The sequence below is a fragment of the Perca fluviatilis genome, chromosome 3, assembly GCF_010015445.1.
Source record: "Perca fluviatilis chromosome 3, GENO_Pfluv_1.0, whole genome shotgun sequence".
NCBI lineage: Eukaryota > Metazoa > Chordata > Actinopteri > Perciformes > Percidae > Perca > Perca fluviatilis.
The window spans coordinates 43165828-43189868 of record NC_053114.1 but is presented as its reverse complement, the minus strand read 5'-3'; the positions used below and the strand labels follow the sequence as shown (position 1 = coordinate 43189868).

At 42.0% G+C, this 24041-nt stretch overlaps 1 protein-coding gene across 1 annotated transcript in view; it reads left to right on the top strand.

Annotated features, from left to right (window-relative positions):
• The window catches only part of LOC120556519 (SH3 and multiple ankyrin repeat domains protein 2-like), a 287467-nt gene that overhangs the window by 115319 nt on the left and 148107 nt on the right, over positions 1–24041 (top strand). The window contains exons 8-9 of the mRNA XM_039796163.1: positions 804–920; positions 10391–10468. Coding sequence (XP_039652097.1) covers positions 804–920; positions 10391–10468 — 195 coding nt within the window. The remainder of the gene's footprint in view (positions 1–803; positions 921–10390; positions 10469–24041) is intronic.

Sequence of the window (24041 nt, the reverse complement as noted above, 5' to 3'; positions counted from 1 at the left end):
GGCAGGACAGTGAACAACAGACAGGCTGGTGCTAGTTCAGAGTTCAAGGTTGGGTCTTAGTGCTGCAACTAACGATTATTAATAGTCAATTAATATGTAAATTACTTTCGCAAATAATTGATTAGTTGTTTGGTCTCTAAAATGTGGATCAGTGTTTCCAAAAGCCCAAGATGACGTCCTCAGACGTCTTGTTTTTGTCCACAACTCAAAGATATTCAGTTTCCTGTCACAGAGGAGAGAAGAAACTAGAACATGTTCACATTTAAGAAACTGGAATCAAAGAACCTTTGACTTTTTTTCAAAGGATTCGATTATCTAAATACTTTCCGACTGATAGTATAGTATATAGTACTATAGTATATAGTATAATAGTTGACAAGTAATCAGTTATTCTAGTAGTCTTTGCATCTCTAGTGTAAAGAGGCCATTTCAAAATGATCCCCCCCTACCCCGGACATTGGTTGATAAAAGCAACATCTTCCTGCTCAGCCTGGACTGTTCTTTTGTTTGTCTTGACAAATTCAATCATGCAACTGTGCATTTCTTTGAGCTTTTGATGCACACACTCATCTATCCTCCCATCTGTTTAATGACTGGGTCAAACTGAGGGTACGGCTGCTTCTCATCTCCTCTGCAGCACACTGACATCTAGTGGTACAGGCCTGTTACTGCAACTGCTATCCAGCGGAAGGCTTCGTCTGACAACTACTGTGTGTGTGTGTGTGTGTGTGTGTGTGTGTGTGTGTGTGTGTGTGTGTGTGTGTGTGTGTGTGTGTGTGTGTGTGTGTGTGTGTGTTTTGCAGGCTTGCCGTCACGGCCACGTGCAGCACCTGGAGCATCTGCTGTTCTATGGCGCAGACATGAGCGCCCAGAATGCCTCGGGAAACGCTGCTCTCCACATCTGTGCCCTATACAACCAGGTGAGCACGGGCAGAGGGTGTCTATGCTTCTGTACTTGATAAGAACAGGTGTGTGTGTGTGTGTGTGTGTGTGTGTGTGTGTGTGTGTGTGTGTGTGTGTGTGTGTGTGTGTGTGTGTGTGTGTGTTTGTAATATGAATGAGAGCACATACCAGCATTGGATTGACCTTGTACTATTTTAATATAGTTAAGCCAACATTGTGTTACTGTGTGGAGCCTGTAAAGAGGCAGCAGAAAAGTATAACATGCATACCGATATTATTAAGACAAACTGAATTTTGAAGATTTAAAAATAAATAAATAATAATACTATACACTTAGAATTACAAAATGCTTTTTTTAGGAATGAATTAATGAATGAATTGTTTATTTTCGTGTCTGGCCGCTTAGGATTATTTAGACACATTTTAAAGGTGCAATGTGTAATATTGTGTGTAATACTGGCAGCTAGCGGTTAAAATAGTTACTGCACTACCAATTCAAAATACTGGAGAGGTTTCCCCCGCCCCCTCCTGCCCAGACTCGAAGTTCACGGGGGTTGCCAGGCTGAGACCGCAGCATTCACAACAACGTTGCTAGACACTTTTCTCCATTACGCCAGACATTACTACCCAGCACAGCGGAGACTAACGGTAGATGCTGGCTATATTGACAGTCATAAAGCCCGTGCCTCACGCGAGCTCTGTAACCAACTGACAGACACACTTTTCGGTGTAAAATTACAGTATGAACCGCTAAAAACACAACAACCTCACTGTTCTCTGCACACGCAGTCAGGCACACTTCCTCGGCTTAGAATTACAATATGAACGCTAAAAATACCCCTACCTTACCGACGAACACTTCATTGGCTTAGAATTACAATACAAACGCTAAAATACCACTACCTTACCGACGAACAACTTCATTGGCTTAGAATTACGGCAACGCTAAACACACTGCAAACTCACAGTCCTCTCTTCCGATTTACAGCCCCCTCTCGTGGTTTAAAATAACTCACCGTTGCCGGCTCCAGCCGCTAAACTACATTGTTAAACAGCCGTGGGCTGCATGCCTGGTTCTCCGGTAACGTTAGCTAGCAGTTAGCATGGCGGCGTTAGCCAGGACCAGTCGGGATCACTTTACTGGCTGTGTCTCAATTGTTTTGCGGAGTAACCAACTTGGGTACTCTAGCTATATAATTCAATGTGAGAACACAAATGTTGAAATGACATAAAAGCCCGGCCGTCCTAGTAGCTGTGATAAATTAGCCTGAAGCTAATGCTTACCTGTTGAGGAGAAAATAAGCCAACTCTGCGTCCTTTTGGGCTCTAAGCTGTCTCCATCTTTCAAATGTATCTCCAATATTTACCAGGGGGTTGTTACGTCTCTGGTCACGCAACTGTTAGAAACATGTTGTTTTCTTTTTTTTACGTCAGGTAGAATCTATCTCCGTTGATCCTGTTCGTTTGTTTGCTGCTTTCATGGCTGTTCTACCGTTACAGCTGTAGCGCGCTGGGTTTACGTTTTTACACTTATATCTGGCAACCCGGCCTGGCTGTCAAACTGGGCCGTTGATAACAACACACAGATCAAAACATAAACATAAACTCCGTCACGGAATGTAAATTTCAAAAAGAAAAAATACTGACATTAGCATTGTTGTCAGAAAAGATAGTATTTCAGTTTAACATGTTTCCTTAATATCTGATGAGGCATTGGTGTCATTTTTGGATTTATTACAGTACAAATATTACATATTGGACCTTTAACTAAACACTTTCCTAGTATTGTAGTGTATTGTAGTATTCCAAATAAGTAGTAAGGGAGGAGAGACTGGAGAGAGAGAATCCGGCCCTTTGCCCCCCTCTCTCTCTCCCCTTTCCTGTCTTCAAGCTATCCTATCAATTAAAGAGCATAAGAGGCTGAATGGATTGAGTGCAGAATGTGCAAAAAAGATATAGTAAATGGGCAGGTGTGTATAGTCCAGGATGAAAGGTTAAACATGTTGCACATGTCAGAAATAGACTTCTGGCTGTCAGTCATCATGTGTTCCTGTATTATCTGACAGCTACCACCTTACACAACCTTCAGTGCTCCGCCGCCACCTTCACTCTTCATGCTGACGTCCTGTTTGTTTTTGCTGCTGTTTCTGCTGCTGACTGCACCTCTTTCATTTCTGCTCTGTTTGTACCTCGCAGGCTCTTTGTTCCCCGTGTCCCATGGGGCAAATTATTTGCACGTTATTTATCATAATCACGTATGTGACGCTCTAACGCTGGTCTCCTGCAGCGTGGAGAATCCCCAGAAGAAGAACCGAGAGTAAACATTATAAATATGGTTAACTGGAATGATATGTGGATTTATGTTGAGCAGTTGTTTGTTTCATGAGATTGAATAACTCCTTCGTTGTTCCAACACAAAGCATGCATGTATCAAGTAGTACAAGAAAATTGTATTAAGTCCAAGTGCTTGGTAAACAATTCTTTTTATAGCCTAAAATCCTTTCTGATATATTCCATTATGTCCTACATACTTTTGCCAGTATGTGCATTTTAAATGGTATAAAAATGTTGGCAATGCTTTTATTGCTTTGAGAAGCCCCATTAGCTTCCACCAAATAGCCGTCTGGTTCCACGTGACTTGAATTTAACCCTCTGAGGATTAAAGACGATGTTGGACACTCAAAAAGGGATATATCAAAATTTGAGACATTGGAACTATTTCGATCATACGTTACAGTACTTTGTGATTCGAAAGACTTTGGTGAACTCATTTCAAGCACCGACACAATTCGTACAAAACATCATAAGTTAAGGTTTGTTTTTCAAAAGAGATTTGAGGACTTTCAAAAAGCGAACATCAACGTTTCAGCTTAAGCGTCAAATTATCTCTTTACTCATCGCTCTAGAAAAAATGAGGGCGTCACTACACGGAAAGCTGAGTTTGTTCGGGGATCAGTTACATGCAAATACCCTAAAAAGGTAAATTTTAGAAGATGTGTGAAAATACCCTTGAACCTCAAAGAGTAAAATTTAAATAATTGTCAACAAATCCCATGTGCAGACCCAAACCAACAATGAATGTATCTACTAACAAGGATTGTGTGTGTAAATCACAGCCTGACGTATCATAAAAACCCCAAATCAATGAGCCACACTGTTGGACACTGGCAGACATGTTCCTGCATCACCATGAACACACACACACGCACACACACACACACACACACACACACACACACACACACACACACACACACACACACACACACACACACACACACACACTGTAGTTTATTCTTACTCAATCCCACACACACACCGTCCTGTTGCCACAAATACTCACTAGAGCACCAAATCTGGATTAATCCGCTGCTGAAAATAGTTCAATTAAATTTTATTTATAGTCTTATAATTCACATAAGACACTTTACAGATAGAGTAGGTCTGGACCACACTCTATAATTTACAAAGACCCAACAATTCCAGTAATTCCCAACAAGAGCAAGCATTTAGTGCGACAGTGGCGAGGAAAAACTCCCTTTTAGGGAGAAACCTGGGACAGACCCAGGCTCTTGGTAGGCGGTGTCTGACGGGGCCGGTTGGGGGTGTGATGAACAGTGGCGATAATAGTCACAATAAAGATACTGGAACTATGACTAGAAATAATATTTGTTGTAGTTCATGGTGTAGCAGGGCACTGCAGGACAAAGCAGGGCGTAGCAGGGCATAACAGGGCGCCAAGCAGGACCACGGCGGCAGCTTCAACCATGATTTAGGTCCAACACTAATCCAAGGAAAACTGCGAGGCGAGAAAACATAAGAACTCCGGGGAATATGCTCCCCAGAGCTAAGTTAGTAACAAGCATTTCTGGGACATGAATGAATGCAAAGAGAGAGGAGAGAGGAGCTCAACAGGAAGTCCCCCGGCAGTCTAAAACTGTAACAGCATAACTAAGAGCTGGTCCGAGGCAAACCTCAGCCAGCTCCATAAGGGTTGGTAGATGAATCGGATGACTCTGAAGAGAAGCAGAAAAGATTGTCCCCAACAAACGCACATTTGTACACGTTTGACAAGGAACCTATAATATTACTTATTCAAGGGTTTTGGGAGTAACGTTGAGAGTTTCCTTGGGTCGGTAGCTAACGTTAGCTTGCTAATTCCACCCACACGACGTGCCTTCATCATACACTGGTTTCAGAAAATTAGCCAAACAAATTTGTCACTCATCTGGCAATAGCAATGTGCTTTCCTATGATTTGACAGTGAGCGTAAGCGTGTGAATTAAACATTAAGTTGTTACATTTTACTAATTTAGTGGCTGGCCGGCTGGCTAGTAAGCTAGCTTGCTTGCTAGGGGACTAATTGTTTAGCGGTGCAGAGAGAGAGAGAGAGAGAGAGAGAGAGAGAGAGAGAGGTCTATTACAGTCTTTAAATTGAATATCATGGTATAGGATATTAGTTTATGAACGTTAGTTTATTTTGTAATGTGTAGGTATGTAGAGATCTTTTAAAAGACATGTTATTGTGGCTGGGTTGGCTCAGTTGGTAGAGCAGGCGCACATTTACATAGAGGTTTATGCCTCGACGCAGAGGTCCAGGTTTTGAGTCTGACCTGTGATGATTTCCTGCATGTCTTCCCCCCTTTCTCACTTAGCTGTCCTGTCCATTAAATGTTATTCTTGGAATAAATATACCTACACAAGTAGTTATGTATGACTCGTTTTACCTTTGCCATCTTATGGACCTAATGTGCAAAAATAGTTATTCAAATTGTTCAAACCTGTGTTTTTTTGGAAGGAACATTCAAACATAATTTTGGACCAGTTTTGACAGCTCTATGTGTATTGGATTGATCAGATGACATGAAAAACGAAAGGAGCCTTGTGTGTGCCTGTCATAGCCGTTTGTTTTCCTCACTCTCGTTTTTCAAGCTGAACAGCCAATCAGATGATTTGGCTGAAAATATAGAATAACTCCAGCTTTATCCCTGAAGGGAATGTACACAGAATAGATGAACCATCTCAAAGACCAGTTGACTTAATCATGTCAGTATGCTCTCAAGCTAAAGGTCAGCAGTAGCCTCAACCCTTGTTTGTACAGCCAGTCATCGGAGACCGTTTAACACGTTGCCCTCCGAGCGTGGCCAGCTACGATACAGCTGGGAATCAGAAACGGCCAACTGCTGTATTACTTGAATCAAAGCATGCATTTAGTTCCACTTAAGAAAGATCATTTGTTCTCTGTAGCTAAGGAGCCACATGCTTTTAACTCATGAAATGGCCTTTACGCCAGCTGCAGTTTGTTAGTTACACCAGGTCGTAGGCGTGAAATGCTGCTTCTGTGTCAGTGCATGGAGCTGGGTCGAGGAGTGAACCTCTATACATGGGCGCGCTCTACCAGCTGAGCTACCCAGGCGCCCCATGACATTTTTCATCGAGGTTAAAGGTGCCGTAGGTAGGATTGTGAAGATCCAGGACTTAGCCAAAAAATGTGAACATCGACAACTTCTCAGTCCCTCCCCCCTTTCCACTAAAGCCCAAAACGGTCTCCTAAGCCCCTCCCCCCACAAGGGAGAATGAATGCGTGTCCATGAGCAGTGAATGACACGCAGTTAGACACCCCCCCCTGGCCCTGATTGGTGCATCTGAACAGGGAGCGGTGGCTTTTTGCAAATCACACTACAGCCTGTAGGTGGAGCCAGAGGAGCTGGATTTTATTTTTAAATAAATGACCTGCTTCATGTAGTTCTACTGGAACATAGGGTCAGTTTCAGCAAATATGACAGAAAGTTAGTTTTATAAGTCTTACCTACTGCACCTTTAAGTACAGTGTGATGACGTCACAGGTTCTGACATCGCTTTTCTCGGCTCGAGGGAGTTTTTTTAATTATATAAAAAGTCTGTGGATTAAAAATTCGGAATACAAAGAGTCATAATCAACCTTGTTTTGCTGTTCGAGTCGTTGTGGCTGGAACAGGAACAGCGCTCAGCCTTGCAGCCAATTTTGTCCAGTGGCCACTCGCGGCATTGCAACGAAAAATCCCTCCAAAAAAGCATTTTTCTGATAGGCCACCATTGTAAAAGAGACGTGTGTAAAACTGCTGCCAGCACACCTCGAACTGCAAACAACGTCGGTTATGACTCTTTCTATTCAAAATTTTTAATCCATGGATTTTTGATATTTGGAAAACGTCTCTCTATCTGAGAAAAGTGATTTAAAATCCTTTGGAAGAAGTTAATTTCTCATAGATTTACAACTTTAATCCCAGGGAATATTTAAATTTCTTTCTTGTAAATTTATGGCTTTAATCTCAGTAAATCCAAGTTTTTTTTTCTCATAAATGTATGAATTTAATCTCAATTTTGTCCAGTGGCCACTCGTGGCATTGCAACGAAAAACCCCTCCAAAAACAGCATTTTCTCAGTGACATCTGTATTTGAAAAAACTTCCCTCTCTCTGAGCAAAGTCATTTAAAAACCAGTAGAAGAAGACCTATCAGGCTGTGATACACACACACACACACACACCCACAAGATAGATTCTGTTTGGTTTTGTTCTTTTCATGTGATTTGTTGATGATAATAAAAACTATAGTATACCCTCAGTTCCTCTCATTTAAGACGCTGATAATGCTGGCTGCCTCTGTGAAAGAGAGGGGGTTGATGTATCCAGGATCCTTCCGTTATTAGGCTGTAATACTCTACATCATAAATATGCACGAAGTCTCAATCCTCTGTATTCTGAGTCCAGAGTACAACGTTGCATTACAACATAACAAACTTAATAAACTCTGGCGAGAATATTTAAGAATTCTACTGTGTTCTTCTACTGGCCACATCCTGGATTATCCTCAGCAGCATCATGGACATTGTGGTATTCTAACTGTAATATTAAGTTACAATAAATTAGGGATGCTATGAGAACTTTGAACTATGGAGAACTTTCACAGAGAGTTAGAGCACTATCTATTAAATGGTACTTACCACAACCTAACAACACACTGTAAAAGCCCCGAGAGCCAAAATAAATGCAAATATTGCACAGATGTAGAAAAACCAGGAACTAATTACTAATTCATTTCTTTGTAGTGCTGTATTGGTTGTAGATAATTCCACAGAAACTAGAGACACTTAAATATAGCGGCGGGCAACACACACACAAAAACACACACACATTAGCTTAACTTGATCGGCAGCTGACATTAGCGTTGTAAAGTTCATTCACTCTGTTTAATCCACACACACCCACACTCAAACACACACACACACACACACACACACTCAAACACTCACACACACACACACACACACACACACACACACACACATTAGCGTAGCATTTACGTATGTACTTCCATACATGCACACACACAACAACACACACACACACACACACACACACACACAACACACACACTCAAAACACACACACACACACACATTAGCTTAACTTGATCGGCAGCTGACATTAGCGTCGTAACATTTATTCACACTGTTTAATCCACTTACACAGACACACACGCACACGCACACACACACACTAAAAAAAACACACACACACTTTAGCTTTACTTGATTGGGAGCTGACATTAGCATCGTAACGTTCATTCACACTGTAATCCGCACACTCGCACACACACTCACACACACACACACACACTCACACACACACACACACTCAAAAAACACACACACACACACACACACACTCAAAAACACACACACAGCTTAACTTGATCAGCAGCTGACATCAGCATCTTAACAATATTTTTTACATATTAGGAAGATGTATTTTTAGACATAAATATTGGAATTGATATATGGTAATATATATACTCAAATTCAAAAAGGCGTTATTAGCATGGCAAAGGGTAGATTATATTGCCAAAGCATGTGTAAATGAGCCCGAGCACGTCGGACCCAATGTAGTTTGAACTAGTGGCGTTGCCGTACTGTGACATCACCGACAGACGCAGGACCGCGTTGCAGTTCTGACCCCCCCCCCGAGCACATCTGGTACCTACACCGGATGACATCACTAGCTAAGTTAGACCGGAGAAGTTGTTGCTAGCGAGAGACCTGTGACAGTAACTGAAGTAACTTGTAAAGCTGTCATGTCCACCAGTTTGTATTAAACTTGTAAACGTATTTAGATGTTGTGGCCATTCAGTTCAGAGGGTAATATTCCAAGAAAAAAAAAGAAAATCTGAATTTCTGAGATTAAAGTAGTAAATGAACAAGAAAAAACTCAGACATTCTCTGGAATTAAAGTCTACTTCATGTGGGGTTGAAATCACAACTTTAATCTCAGTAAATATCCCCGTTTTTTTTTTTTCATAAATGCGCAACTTTAATCTCAGAAAAGATCAACGTTTTTTTCCGTAAATGTACGACTTTAATCCCCGAGAATATCTAAATGTTCTCTCATAAATGTATGACTTTAATCTTAGAGAATATCCAAGTTTTTTCCTGTAAATGTACAACTTTAATCTCAGAAAATATCCACATTTTTTCTCTCATAAATGTACGACTTTAATCTCAGAAAATATATACGTTTTTTTCTCTCATAAATGTACAACTTTAATCTCGGAATATTACCCCTCCCTCCCCCGGTTTCGTAATAATTATTTTTTCCTACACTGGCCCCTGACACTCTGCCGTACTACAGTGCATTTCTTCTTGTTGTCTGCTTCGAATTGTCTCCTGAAAGCTAAAATGCCTCATGGCTCTGATGTTTGTCACACATTACCATTTTGGAAGCTTCATCATGAATGTACATAAAAAAAAATGTCGTGGGAGCGCTATATACACTCGAGATGGAGACGTCCATGGGTAAAAATAACACTCTCATGCATGGCATTGGCATAAAAATGAGATGTTGAATGTCTGATGGCAGAAACAGTTGTGATGCCGACAACACTGTACACATTATGGTTGTGTGTCAGGATCTGTGTGAGCGTTCTTTTTTTCAACTCTCAATAGCTTATTGTGGATCTAAAACAGAAAGTATTTATATTCATGTGTGTGTGTGCACGGTACATGCGTGGTTGAGCACTTTGTGGGCGATTTGTGCAGTAGATTCAAACCCCTCAGCACTCTCCATCTCTCTGTTCTTCTCTCTCTCTTGCTCTCTCTCTCTCTCTCTCTATCTCTCTATATTCTTTTGTGTTCTTTGTATCTATACCAATATATGCCCATAACGCAGTGCGTGATAGCTTTAGTAAGATCTGTTCTGTTGTTCTTTCCCTTCTTTTTCCTGTGTCAGTGCTGGGATGTTTAGACTGTTCGGCCAAACTGATCCCTTCCTGCTCTTCTGACTTCTTTTGCTTTTTGGGAATTCGTCTAATGTCACCGGAAGCCAATCGGCCAGCAAAGTAGGAGAATTAAAGGATCTTCCCGTGTCTTTTCTAGACATTTTTTCAGCCTTGTTTTAATATTATTTTCTCTCTCTCTCTCTCTCTCTCTCTCTCTCTCTCTCTCTCTCTAGGATAACTGTGCCAGAGTGCTGCTTGTTCGTGGAGCCGACAAAGAAGTGAAGAACTACAACAGCCAGAGTCCATTTCAGGTAGAGTGGAGAGATTAAAAAAAAAAAAAAAAGAAAAGAAGAAGAAACAATCACTCTTCTTCACTGCGTGTAAACGATTATAGAACGTCGATTTCAGCTTTCAGCGGAAGGGAAAACAATATCAGTAGCAGCTCATTTTCTTGGTCTCATTTGTTACCATGGCAACAGTGCAAAATGGTCAAGGTCAGTTGCAACAAGGGATTGTAAAATGTCTTTCTGGCCAATATTAGATTTGTTTGAGTCAAACAGTGTTTAGAATGGGGGGGGGGACCAAAAGTGAGCAGCGGACCTCGACAGCGTCTGTTTAGTCATTTGGCTTCTCGTCCTCGAGTGTAGCTCTTTCCACTTTCATAACCCAGCATGTTAGCTGCAAAACTTCAACTTTTGCAACACTGAGAAAACGGCTCCAGCTGCAACTTACAGTAGGGTTGCTCGATTATGGAAAAAAAATCATAAATCACAATTATTTAACACGATTACTCACTGACTTTTGGAAAAAAAAAAGTAGGGCTGTCCTACACTAAAGAAATTCAGATTTGACTATCACTCGTATGATTTGGTCGACTTATCGATTAGTTGATTTAATCGACAGATCTGTAAAACGGAGTTTCTCCGCAAAGAATCACGCAAAAGCACCACTTTAAATCTTGTGTTTACCAGAGACGTGCTCAGAAGTTTCTTGGAAATAAGTCATTCAGCATGAAAGAAGCACAAAAAAAGACTAATCTGTAAATCTTAGTCCACTCTTCCCATGCACACACACACACATGCCGGCCCTGCTATTCTCTTAAAGAGATCGACACACACACAGCAACGCATAAGTATAGATTTCAGGCCACTGCTAAAGCTCTGTGTGGAGCCTCCACAGAACCATAAATCACGCTGAAGGTCTGGCAATGCGAGACTAGTGGCAGTTTGAACGTTCAGAAGTTGTGCTGCGGGGGGGGGCTTCTGGGGCTTCGGCCCCAAATGTTTTCCTAAAGGCTCTGACACACCAACCTGATAATCGGCCGTCGGACAGGCTGGCGAGGTCAGTGACTCGAGTTTGTTCGGTGTGTTCCGTGCCGTCGTCAGTCGGAGGAGCCGTTGGCATCCATTTTGGCCGATTTGACTTGTTGAATCTGCCAGCGGACAGTCGGACTCAGTGACCAATCTGATTGGTGGAGTGCTAGCCCTTGACTAGCGAATCAGTGCACGAGAAAACCGGAGCTGACAACGCCCGTATCGTCTTATTACTAGCCGTCGTATTTTCCTCTGTTCAGCGAGTAACGACAACAACGATCCTTCTTGACTACTATCAGCTCTCTCTGATGAAAACATTGACTGACGACAGCGTGCTCTGTGTTTACGAGGTCTAGAGAGATGTTTGTGATTTCTGTATTTATTTTTTTTGACGACAAAACAGATTAGCGCCGCCTGCTGTTATGGAGACGTATTACATCTCGCGCACGCGCAGAACGTACGCTCAAGTCGGCGTCGCTTCGGTGTGTTCTGAGGCAGTTTTTTGACCAACTCGGGGAGACGGGAGCCGACTGATCAGTCCGACTGCCTTTTCTGCCGACAGTCGGCCGTCGGGTTGTTGTGTCAGAGCCTTGAAAGCCCCGAATCTTTTAGGCCGACTTTACGGTCTTTCAGAGGCTGTGGTGGGCCCCGTTTTAAAGCTAGAAAGAAGATAAAGGAAGGATGGTATCACAACACGTTCTCACTCCCAGGGGGTCAAAAAGCAATGCTTGGTCAGGTGCCTTTGGCGTTTGTCACTGACGCAAAAAGTCTCCTTTAGCGTCACTTTTTTTGCCGCCCTGGGTCGGGACGTAGGTTTTTAAAAAGACTTAAAGGTCCCATGGCATGAAAATTTCACTTTATGAGTTTTTTTAACATTAATATGAGTTCCCCTAGCCTGCCTATGGTCCCCCAGTGGCTAGAAATGGTGATAGGTGTAAACCGAGCCCTGGGTATCCTGCTCTGCCTTTGAGAAAATGAAAGCTCAGATGGGCCAATCAGGAATCTTCTCCTTATGAGGTCATAAGGAGAAAGGTTACCTCCCCTTTCTCTGCTTTGCCCACCCAGAGAATTTGGCACACCCATGATGATGAGAGACATCATGGCTTTCAAACGAGCAAAGTGGCAGTTGGTCAAGGCCACCCCCCCACCCTCCACCTTGCCCCCCCTCTCTCCTCCTCAATAGCTACAGACACAGAAATGGTACATCCTAAGGAAAGCTCATTGTGGGACTGGCTCTAGTGGCTGTAATTCTGCACCAAGGCAGAATTTCGGGAAAGAGACTTCAGATACAGTATTAGGGGACCACTAAGGTCTATATAAAAGAGACTTCAGATGCAGTATTAGGGGACCACTAAGGTCTATATAAAAGAGACTTCAGATACAGTATTAGGGGACCATTAAGGCCTATATAAAAGAGACTTCAGATACAGTATTAGGGGACCACTAAGGTCTATATAAAGAGACTTCAGATACAGTATTAGGGGACCACTAAGGTCTATATTAAAGAGACTTCAGATACAGTATTAGGGGACCACTAAGGTCTATATAAAAGAGACTTCAGATGCAGTATTAGGGGACCATTAAGGCCTATATAAAGAGAGTTCAGATACAGTATTAGGGGACCACTAAGGTCTATAAAAGAGACTTCAGATACAGTATTAGGGGACCACTAAGGCCTTTAAGGTTGTTGGGACCACTAAGGTCTATATAAAAGAGACTTCAGATACAGTATTAGGGGACCACTAAGGTCTATATAAAAGAGACTTCAGATACAGTATTAGGGGACCACTAAGGTCTATATAAAAGAAAACGTCAGATACAGTATTAGGGGACCACTAAGGTCTATATAAAAGAGACTTCAGATACAGTATTAGGGGACCACTAAGGTCTATATAAAAGAGACTTCAGATACAGTATTAGGGGACCACTAAGGTCTATATAAAAGAGACTTCAGATGCAGTATTAGGGGACCACTAAGGTCTATATAAAAGAGACTTCAGATACAGTATTAGGGGACCATTAAGGCCTATATAAAAGCATCCAAAGAGCACAATGTCATGGTACCTTTAAATTTGACTTGGTAAAACCCGCAGTGTTGGTTTGCAGCCGAGGCCTGGATCCAGCTTTCATCTCTGTGTTGATGTTACGTGCAGCTTTATTTCTATTTGCGTGCAGGATCCAGGATCAATAATGTGCTCTGTTGCATCATGCATTTGGAAGTAGGAACTTGAGAAGACAATCACTAAGTGAGGTTGTTCTCTTCAAAATCACTTCAAATGTAAAGACACTGCAGGTAAATAGGGAAACATATTTTAACTAATTTACATCATCATGGAACTTCCCCAGTTGATTACTTACATCAAGACAATGATTTTTTTGTATTGCAAGTTTTCTGAAAATGTTCTTTGAATATGCAAATGAGGGATTATTTTATTAAATATGCACAGAACAGAAATGTGAACATTGGAAGCCAGGCTCAGAAGTCTTGTTTCATTGAGTTGACATATTAGGAGGCAAAGGTTTTTACCGAGGAGATTTTTGATATCTTTTTCTGATGCAAAAACTCTCCTTTAGCGACACGCTTGGTCGGGACTCTTGGCGTCACTTTTTGACCCTCTCGGCACTCACGTCTAGCCCTTTGGCGTCATATTTAGATGGTGTTGCGGCGACTCAGCTGTTCACGTATCCAGTGGCTGGTTTTAGAACGTAAGGGACGTCTCCGGTTTCAACAGCCAATAGAGACGTCAGCTGGTTGTGTCTCAAGAGGCTGGTTTTATAACGTAAGAGACGTCTCCTGTTTCTACAGACAATAGAGAAGTCAGCTGGTGGAGTCTCCAGAGGCTGGTTTTAGAACATAAGAGACGTCTCCTGATTCAACAGCCAATAGAGAAGTCAGCTGGTGGAGTCTCCAGAGACTGGTTTTAGAACATAAGAGACGTCTCCTGATTCAACAGCCAATAGAGAAGTCAGCTGGTGGAGTCTCCAGAGGCTGGTTTTAGAACATAAGAGACGTCTCCTGTTTGTACAGCCAATAGAGAAGTCAGCTGGTTGTGTCTCCAGAGGCTGGTTTTATAACGTAAGAGACGTCTCCTGTTTGTACAGCCAATAGAGAAGTCAGCTGGTGGAGTCTCCAGAGGCTGGTTTTAGAACGTAAGAGACGTCTCCTGTTTCTACAGCCAATAGAGAAGTCAGCTGGTGGAGTCTCCAGAGGCTGGTTTTAGAACGTAAGAGACGTCTCCTGTTTCTACAGCCAATAGAGAAGTCAGCTGGTCGAGTCAGCTACAAACTATAGAAATAAAATTATCCAGCATCCCTTTTGTTTCAATGTTACAAACTGTGTGCTGGTGTAAATGGCAGAGTTGGACGTAGGCTCAACGAGCGCCCGTGAGCATGGTATGTGGTGAAGCAAGCTAGAGAGTGACTGAAGAGACAGAGCGGCGTTAGAACAAAGCCAACCCACTCTCAATCCCCTTGCATCAAAAAGCAAAACTTGGTCAGGTGGATTTAGCATATGTTATTGACGCAAAAAGTCTCCTTTAGCGTCATATTTAGACATTGTGGGTCAGGACTCTTGGCATCACTACTTAACGCTCTCGGGACTCGTGTCTAGCCCTTTGGCGTCATAAATCCATCGGAGGTTAGAGCGCCAACACAAAGAAAGAGGAATCCACTTCCGGGATTGCTCTGGTGCTGCAGGAAATTCCGCCGGATGCATGTCTTTTCCGTTACTTTCCTCTTCATTTGTGTTGGCGTTCTAACTAGTGATGGTCAAATGAAGCTTCGCGAACCACTGTCTTTACTTTCTGAGCTCACTTTTGCCATTGCCATTCCTTTAACCTTTTTATTTGAACAGAGAGCGCCATCTAGTGAGCTCAGAAAGTAAAGACAGTGGTTCGTGAAGCTTCATTTGACCATCACTAGTTCTAACCTCCGGTGGATTTCTGAGGACTATGGTTAACTGCTCCTCAGATCTCTGCAGGGTAAATCCAGACAGCTAGCTAGACTATCTGTCCAATCGGAGTTTTCTGTTGCACGACTATTTTTCAGTGGCTCCGTGCGGGGTTTAGCACCGTCCAAGACAATTGTGATTGGTTTAAAGAAATGGCATTAAACCAGAGCACGTTTTTCTCCTATCCCAAAATGCTGTGTGGACTAGCCAGACCCTCCTCCGCTCCACAGCGTGTGGATGGTCTGGCAAAGCGGGACTACTTAAATTAAGACAATTGGTTTTTGCTTTAAAAGTTTTCTGATAGTTTTCTGTTTAAATATGCAAATGAGGCATTCACTAGTAGTGAATGTTTTCATTACTGTTAACTTTTGGTGAATTTGGGAGATATGTACAGACACAAATTGACAAAGTGTAGTTAAATAAACATCTAAATGTGTATTTTGATGATGTTGTTTGATGGTACAGCTGGGTGACATATTAGCAGGAACAACTTGAATACATTATTTCACATGCACACTAGTGAATATTGTCCGGATTTATAACATGTTAGACATAAGACATTTTCATGTAACGTGAGAAATGTAGTTATTCATATCTGTGTATACATGATCAAAACAGTATTTTATTTATTTTTAAAGATCGTTTTTTTGGGCATTTTAGGCATTTGTTTCCGACAGGACAGCTTAGACTTGAAAAGGGAGAGAGAGGGGGAATGACACGCAGCAAAGGGCCGCGGCCGCTGCGTCGAGGACTAAGCCTCTTTATATGGGTGCGCGCTCTACCAGATGAGCTACCCAGGCGCCCATCAGAACGGTATTTAGGTTTCTGATTGTTTGCAGCAGTGCGGCCATGAGCAACACATCATTTTGTCATTCCTCAGTCCAAGTTTTTTTTTTTATTCTCTCAGATATGCTTTTGCGGCCAACGTTTTTTGCACTCGCTTTCCAGCAAACACGCAGGGAGAAATCTGTTGCAAAAGAGACACAAACGGCAGAACAACAAGCAGCCACTAGACATGATGTGGACTCTCTCTGGTTTTCGAGTGGGAAAAACTCGCTCTCTTGCTCTTACTATCTTTATCACAGTTGCACTCTCCACCTACACATGGAGCCAGGAGCTGGAATCCAACAAGTTTGGGCCTGTTTTCTGAGTGGCCGGCGTTCTGGAAAATGTCGGAAATCAGTAACAACAGTATGAAGGGTAGACGGATCTTTGAATCGAAAAACTAACTACGAATTACAACACCAAAAGGCAGAGCAAGGCAGCTTATGTTGTATAGCAACAAGGCAATTCAAAGTGCTTCACATTAAACATTAGGGAGTGGTTCAAAATACTTAAAAATTATTTTTAAAAACCAGCTAAAATAGAATAAGACAGGTATAAAATACAAGAATACAAGTTTCAGTGCAGTATAAGAAATGAACAATTATTTATTTATTTTTATTTATTTCTTTATTTGCACACATTTCTAAAAAAAACAAAAAAAAACAATACAACATAAATCACAACATATCTCTTTCACGTAGAAAGAAAGAGAGAGTGTGTGCTGGTGAGCTCAGAAACCGTATAGCGAAACTTTAGCCTGGTTGACACCAGATCCTGGTGGGACTGGGTCTGGGGAACGTTCATTCACAGCCCATTTCCAAAGGGGCATCACCAACGAACACTGCTCAAATGCCTCTGGGCGCAATTGGAGAGTCCTTCAACCAATCAGAGCGGTGAAGGAGATGACGTATGCAGAGCAACAGAAAAACATCTCAACCAGCGAGCATGTTGCAGAGCCCGTCGTGTAAAGCCCTCCTCAACGGTTGCGATTGGTGCCTCGATTTGGAAAAATTGGAAATGGGCTTGAATGGGCTCTTGGCCAGACTGACTTGCAGAGCAAATCTCAAATTTGCCGGAAGTTTGTCAGGGTTTTCCCAGGCTAGCGAACCCTCACCAGTTTACTAAAACCTAATTTACTGAACAAATGCATTTAAAATAGGACCTGACCTAAAGTCAGTATGGTAAAATTTGAAAAAGAAAAATAATTACAGAAATAATTACAGGCTTAAACTCAATTTGGTCAAAATAATAGATGATAATAAAGGAAACAAAATAGCAAGACCTAAAGAAAAAGGCAGGGGATTTGAATTATAATAACCGAAGAAGAGTTTGAACAGCTGGTAAGTCATTGGAATAGTTGCCAGTCAGGAGGCTAGATATCAACTGAGTACAATTTTTCTTTTAGCTTTCTTTTGTATGCATTTAGAGAGGATGAGCTGCAAGGCGGGTGACTGAGTGTTTGTATTAAAGAAAGGCAGCATCAAAAAGCAAGGTCTTTGATTTCAAAGAACTGAGAGTTGCAGCGGACCTGCAGTTTTCTGGGTGTTTATTCCAGATACTATGTGGTGCATGAAAACTAGGGTTGGATATCGTTTGGGTTTTTTCCGATACCGGTGATAAAGCCATACTTTTAAAATGGCGCCGTTGCCTGAACAGTGCCTTCACCAATACTTAAAAAAAAGAAGCTAAATAAGAAAAAACGAAGAGCACAAAACGACAAGTCGGCGACATTAAAGAACGGCTTGTTTATTGCCAAGGCCATGTGATCAAAATGAAATGATTTAAAAAAATGTAATACCAATAACTTATAACAATAACTTAATTCACCGGTAAATTGCTGGTAAAAAAACAACAACTAGATGGGAAAAGGGTTTATTTTACAATAACTTTGAATGCATCACAAAGCTTAGTTTCTAGTGAACGCACCGTCTGTGTTGTTTTTCCGGCAGCAGCAGACTGTTGGACGTCCCGCTGTTGGATCCTCTCCAGTGAAATACAGTCACACTTTACACTGCTTAGCTGTCAGCATTTTAACCGTGTTTAATCCAGCTGCTAGCTAACGGTAGGCTGACGTTACCTGCTGTCTAGTGTAGTGTTAACTAGCGTCATACGCAGCCATGTTTCTGTTGCCTTCAACGTCGGTTTCGGAGCATCAGAGGGCAGCGCAGACATTTAAGTGGCACCGAAATCCGTGTTGCTATTTGGTCCGGTAGATACCGGTCATTGTGGCACCCTCCTGGATAGGAGAAAAAAATGCTTAGGATTGTTTGCATTTCTTTAAACCAATCACAGTCGTTTTGGGCGGCACCAAGCTCCGGACGCAGCGACGGCGGCTCTGCTAAATAGTCTCAGGAAGGAACTTGTTTTGGTGGAACATTTGCACCTCGCAAAAGAAAACTCCACATCCAATATTAAATGAAGTTAACTGTTGACACAACACAGTACCGTGAGCTATTTAAATGAGCTGATACATGGTTAAACCTCATTTAATCTTACAGGTATCCGTGTCACTCCCAAAACCTCCCAGTTAGAGAGGAAATGTCCTAAACACATTTGTTGTAAATCTTTACAATCATTCCCTGAAAGAACCGAGCAGGCCTGACTTGTTGCACCATCCAAATTTTCTCCAAAACGTGCCATTTTTAGTGTGTAGCTCGCTAGCTCAAAGGTCGTTGTAGCTTCCCGAAGCGAAGGGCGGTTTTTGAACGGCAACACACAGAGATCGGAAGGTGATGATGGATGTCAGGCTGTACTGGATGTACTGTATATCCAGACCAAAGTGTTAATAATGAGGAAATCCTTTTTTATACACGTGTGGCTTTTATTTGTGTGTGTATTTTAACCGGTCTCTGAAGAGAGTGGGCACTCTGCACACTTGTCAATTCAAGCGAGGGAACTGCTTGAAAACACCATCATTAGGAGGCGAATTAACAACCGGAAAGTGCACATGTTAATAAAAATGTGAATGCCACAGCTGAGTGAGGCACGCTTAGGTTGTGCTGCTGCGTGTGCTCTTAATTAGGACACTGTGTGGGTGCGTGGCCGCGCCATTTGATAATATCATGTGTCAGCTCAGTGTCTGACTGTGTGTGTGTGTGTGTGTGAGAGAGAGAGAGAGACTGTGTGTGTGTGTGTGTGCGTGCGAGAGAGAGAGACAGAGATAGACTGTGTGTGTGTGTGTGTGTCTGTGTGTGTGTGTGTATGTGCGGGCGCGAGTGCGCCACAGCTTAGCCTGATCACCATTGTTGCATACAACAAAAGGGAAAAGAAGAAGGGAAAAGAGTGTAGCCGAAGCACTGAAAACTCCCATCATCCTCTCCGCGTGCCCCGTTCTCCAGATAGAGGGCTTTCAAAGAGATAAAAATTTAATTTTCTTTATTTAACAACCCCCGCCAGAAACTGGTTACATCTTGACTTCACTTCCTCTAACTCTTCTCTTCGTCTCCTTAAAACAGCGTTTGCGTCTCCCTATGATCTAACCTCTGTGCGCCTCCATTTTCATCTCCACATTCTTTAAATCTCTTCTGCACTTTCTCCTTTGCCAATCTTATAATGTAATTCCTCTCTCCACTCCTTATTATATTCATTGTCTGCCCCCCCCCCCCTCCCTCCTTTATATCTTGCCCTCTTTACCCCCCACACATTCTCTTGTTCCTCTCATCGCCTTTGGCACACACTGTACGTCACATTTCTCCCTCTGCTTCCTCCGTCTGCCTGATTATTCAGAGTCACGTGCAGCGACTTACAGCCACCGGTGACATGTCATGTATGCCAAAGTGTTAAAATTTAAAATTCATGTCAAATCGTCCCAGAGGCCCGTGTCATCAGCCCAGTTTTGCCGAGGCATAAGCAGACATTTTGTCATCTAATTATTATCTTCAGTGTATAAATAGTTCTATTAATGCTAGCAATCCATTTTAACCTGCTTCAGCTTAAACCCCCCCCCTCCAATGAACAGCTGAGCTTTGGTGCCATAGCAACAATTACTGAGTACAGCGGCCCAAGAGATGCTACATAGCAGGGAGAGCCACTGTCCACCCCCCCGTTCCCAACGCCTCAGCGGGAACTATTAGCAGCTACTGCACCTGAAACTCATATCAGATGATTCAGAGTTAATGAGAATATAGTCTGTATCGACGGCGTTTCATTTCCGGGATTGTTCGGGTGCAGCCCGGTCTCACGGCAGTTGGGGATGTGGTCACGTTATTGAATCTATTGAGTCGTGGACAGGACGCGTAAATGTTGTTTTTCTCGTGTGGCGATTACGAATTTTAAAGCAATGTATTTCAATGGGAAGCATATTTTGTGATCACAGAACGATAACGGTAGCGAGTAGTATTGATAAGGCGAAAGTCTGTGCAGGGAGGTTGGTCTGGGGGGGGGGGACTTTCACCCCGGAGACCGGGGATCGCGTCCCACGTGTTGCAGTTCCTTTCCTTGTTATTCTCTTCCTAACCGTGTGGTTTGTTTTGGCGTTTCATTTCCCCGTTGTTGTGTGCCCCTGCGCCCGGGGATATATATGTATATATATATCCCCGGGCGGCCCCCCCATCTGGCTGCCTGAATTTGTTGATGATTAACCATATGTAGTAATATACAATAATATTGGGGATGTGACGCATCGTGATATCGAATCGATTCAAATTGTTGACAGGATAATCGTTACCTGCCCCTCAGATCTCTGCAGGGTCAATCCAGAAGTCCAGAGAACAGAAAACGCTCCTGTCGGTCCTATCAGAGGCTAGGAATAAACGGCCGATATCGTCGTGTGGTTTGGAGGACTTGTTGGGTAAATTGCCTGAAGTTTTCTGTTTTTTTCTTTATTTTTAAGATGTTTGAACATAATTTTATGTCTTCATCTTAAAAAAATCTGTAGAGAATATCTCCCGGTAATTCATTCTTGGTAAAATAAAGAAAGAAACTGAATGCAAATCATTTTGCTCTTGTGGAAACAATTAAAGTAATTTCTCATTCTGCAGGACATCCACTCTAGTAGTACTCGACTTATTGTGGCCGAAACGGTCACATCCAAACTATCTCAGTGGGCTTAAAGGGTAACTTATGTTTTTTTCAACCTGGACCCTATTTTCCTATGTTTTTGTGTCTAAGTGACTGATGAGAACAACAATCTCTTGACATTGGTCCAGTATTAAGCATGAACACTGTAACCGGCAGCCACAGACCAGGCTGCAGTATAACCTATAAACTATGGGCAAATGTGCATCTTTAATTTCGTCCACTAAAAGTGCTCGTTTTGCCGTTGACAGGCCGTGTACGTATCTGACAACATTATGGAAAGGATCCCTTCAGAGATAGACCTTTCTGTTTAACCAGAAACTGCTCTGAAGTCGATAGCGCTAAACCCACCAGACTCTATTTAAAAAAGCAATACTTTTAGCGTGTATAGAGCCAGCATGTTCTCACATGTAAATCAGTAAACTATGTGTTTATTTCAACCAAAACTAGAGTTGTTATGTTTGGAAAAGTGGAAAGACCCCCAAACAGCTTTTCATAGATTTATTTAGTTTCTGTCGACTTTGAATGAAGTGGATTTTACAATGACTGTTTATTTACATGGAGTCTGGTGGGTTTAGCGAATGCAATTTCGCAGACGTTTTTATGTTTAAAAAAAGGATCTTACTCTTTAACAGAAAGGTCGACCTCCTTAGAAATCCTTTCCATAATGTTGTCAGACATTTAGAATATTAATCTGAGCCTGTCAGCGGCAAAACGAGCACTTTTGTGAAGGTAAATTCAAGCTGGACAATTGCTCTATTAACTTAAATTGTAGCTTGTTTCTCCGCTGCAGCGATCTCTCTAAATACTGGACCAATGTCAGAGATTTCTGTTCTCATCAGTCACTTAGAGACTGAAGTCCTGGAGTCTGATTGGCTCACAAAGTTTGGAATTGATGGATAACACACTCTACTTTAATTGCAACGGCCAGCTCTGTTCATCAATCACCCCTGGGTCTCTTCTCCTTCCTGTTTAGTTTGGACTTGTTGTCCTCCATTGACTGCTGATTGATTGTGTGTGTCTCCTGCGTCCTCTTTGGTTGTGATCTGGCCGCCTTGTTGGCCTCTGCTGATGTTCCACACAACAGCGCTCCACCTCCTACTTACTTCTGTGTTACACACAACCATTTGTCTCCATGACAACCAGGGGAGAACAGGAAAAGAATGGATGCGGGGGCGGTCATGGCGGTGATGGTGGTGATGGTGGTGATGGTGGTGATGGTGGAATGATGAGGGATCGATTGGGACTGCTTTTCTCCTTGCTGACTGGTTGCCAGGTTTCCTGTCATATAACCCTAATCAATTCAAATGTAGGGCTGCAAAGATTAATGGATTCATTCGCCAACTATTTGGATAATCGATTAATCAGTTAATCAGAAGAAAAAAAAGTAATAATTCTCTGATTCCAGCTTGTTAAATGTGAATATGTTCTAGTGTCTTCTCTCCTCTGGGACAGTAAACTGAGTATCTTTGAGTCGTGGACTAAACAAGACATTTGAGGACGTCATCTTGGGTTTTTGGGAAGCACATTTTTCACCATTTTCTGATAGACCAAACTAATCCATTCATCCAGAAAAGAATCAACAGATTCATCAAACAATGAGAAATGAGGTTTAACCACGTAGCCAGCTGATTTAACCCTTGTGTTGTCTCCCCGTCAACCATAACAAAACACTTTTGTTGTCCCTTCAGTCACTTTTTTCACAGTTTTGTATTTTACAATTTAATGGGTTTTTTTCCATTGTTTTGCTCACTTTTTAAATAAATTTTAATCGCTTTTTCTGGCATTTTTTTTTTTTCACTTTTTCCCAATGTTTTTGTCACTTTTTCAATGTTTTGGGAGCTTGTTTCTGACGTTTTTGACAGGTTTTTTTGCTATTTGGACCTTTTTTTTCCATCAATTTTTTGTTGTTGCTTTTTTAACGCTTTGTCGTGTTTTTTTTGGGGAGTTTACATTTATTTTGCTTTATCAACATCCCACATTTTCTGATATAAAAAACTTTGAAAACGGGTAAATTATTATTATTGTTTTTTAAAGATGATTTTTTTGGGGCCATTTTCAGCCTTTATTTTGACAGGACAGCTCAAGACATGAAAGGGGAGAGAGAGGGGGTAATGACATGCAGCAAAGGGCCGCAGGTCGGAGTCAAACCCGGGCCCATTTTGTCAAGAAGTAAACATCTTCTATATATGGGCAATTGCGCTACCAACTGAGCTATCCGGGCGACCAAAACGGGTCAAATTTGACCCGAGGACAACATGAGGGTTAAATAGCTCACGATACTGTATTGTGTCAGCAGTTAACTTCATTTAATATTGGATGTGGCGTTTTCTTTTATCAGGGTGCAAATGTTCCACCAGAACAAGTTCCTCCCCAAGACTATTTTGAAGAGCCAAGACGATTGTGATTGGTTTAAAGAAATGCATCGAGCGTTTTTTTTTCTCCTACGTTTCCAACTTTCTTTTCATGGACAATTTGAATATAAAAGGCACCGTTACAACAGCTGACAGTTACATTTAAAATGCAGTTTTCAACTAATATTTTCTTTCAACTGACACAACAAATCTCTGAGTGATTCGACAGTTGATATCACGATGGCCATTTAAAAACAAAAAGCGATATATTGTGCAGCCCTACTTTAAACATGATCAAATTACACTGAGTCCTACATCAATCCGTTTATTTTGGCCACAGTGGAAGTGACGACTTCATCTGCCACTCTGTTGCTTCTTCCTGACGCGTTACGCCATCATAGATTTGTCACACATGGCGGCTATGGGA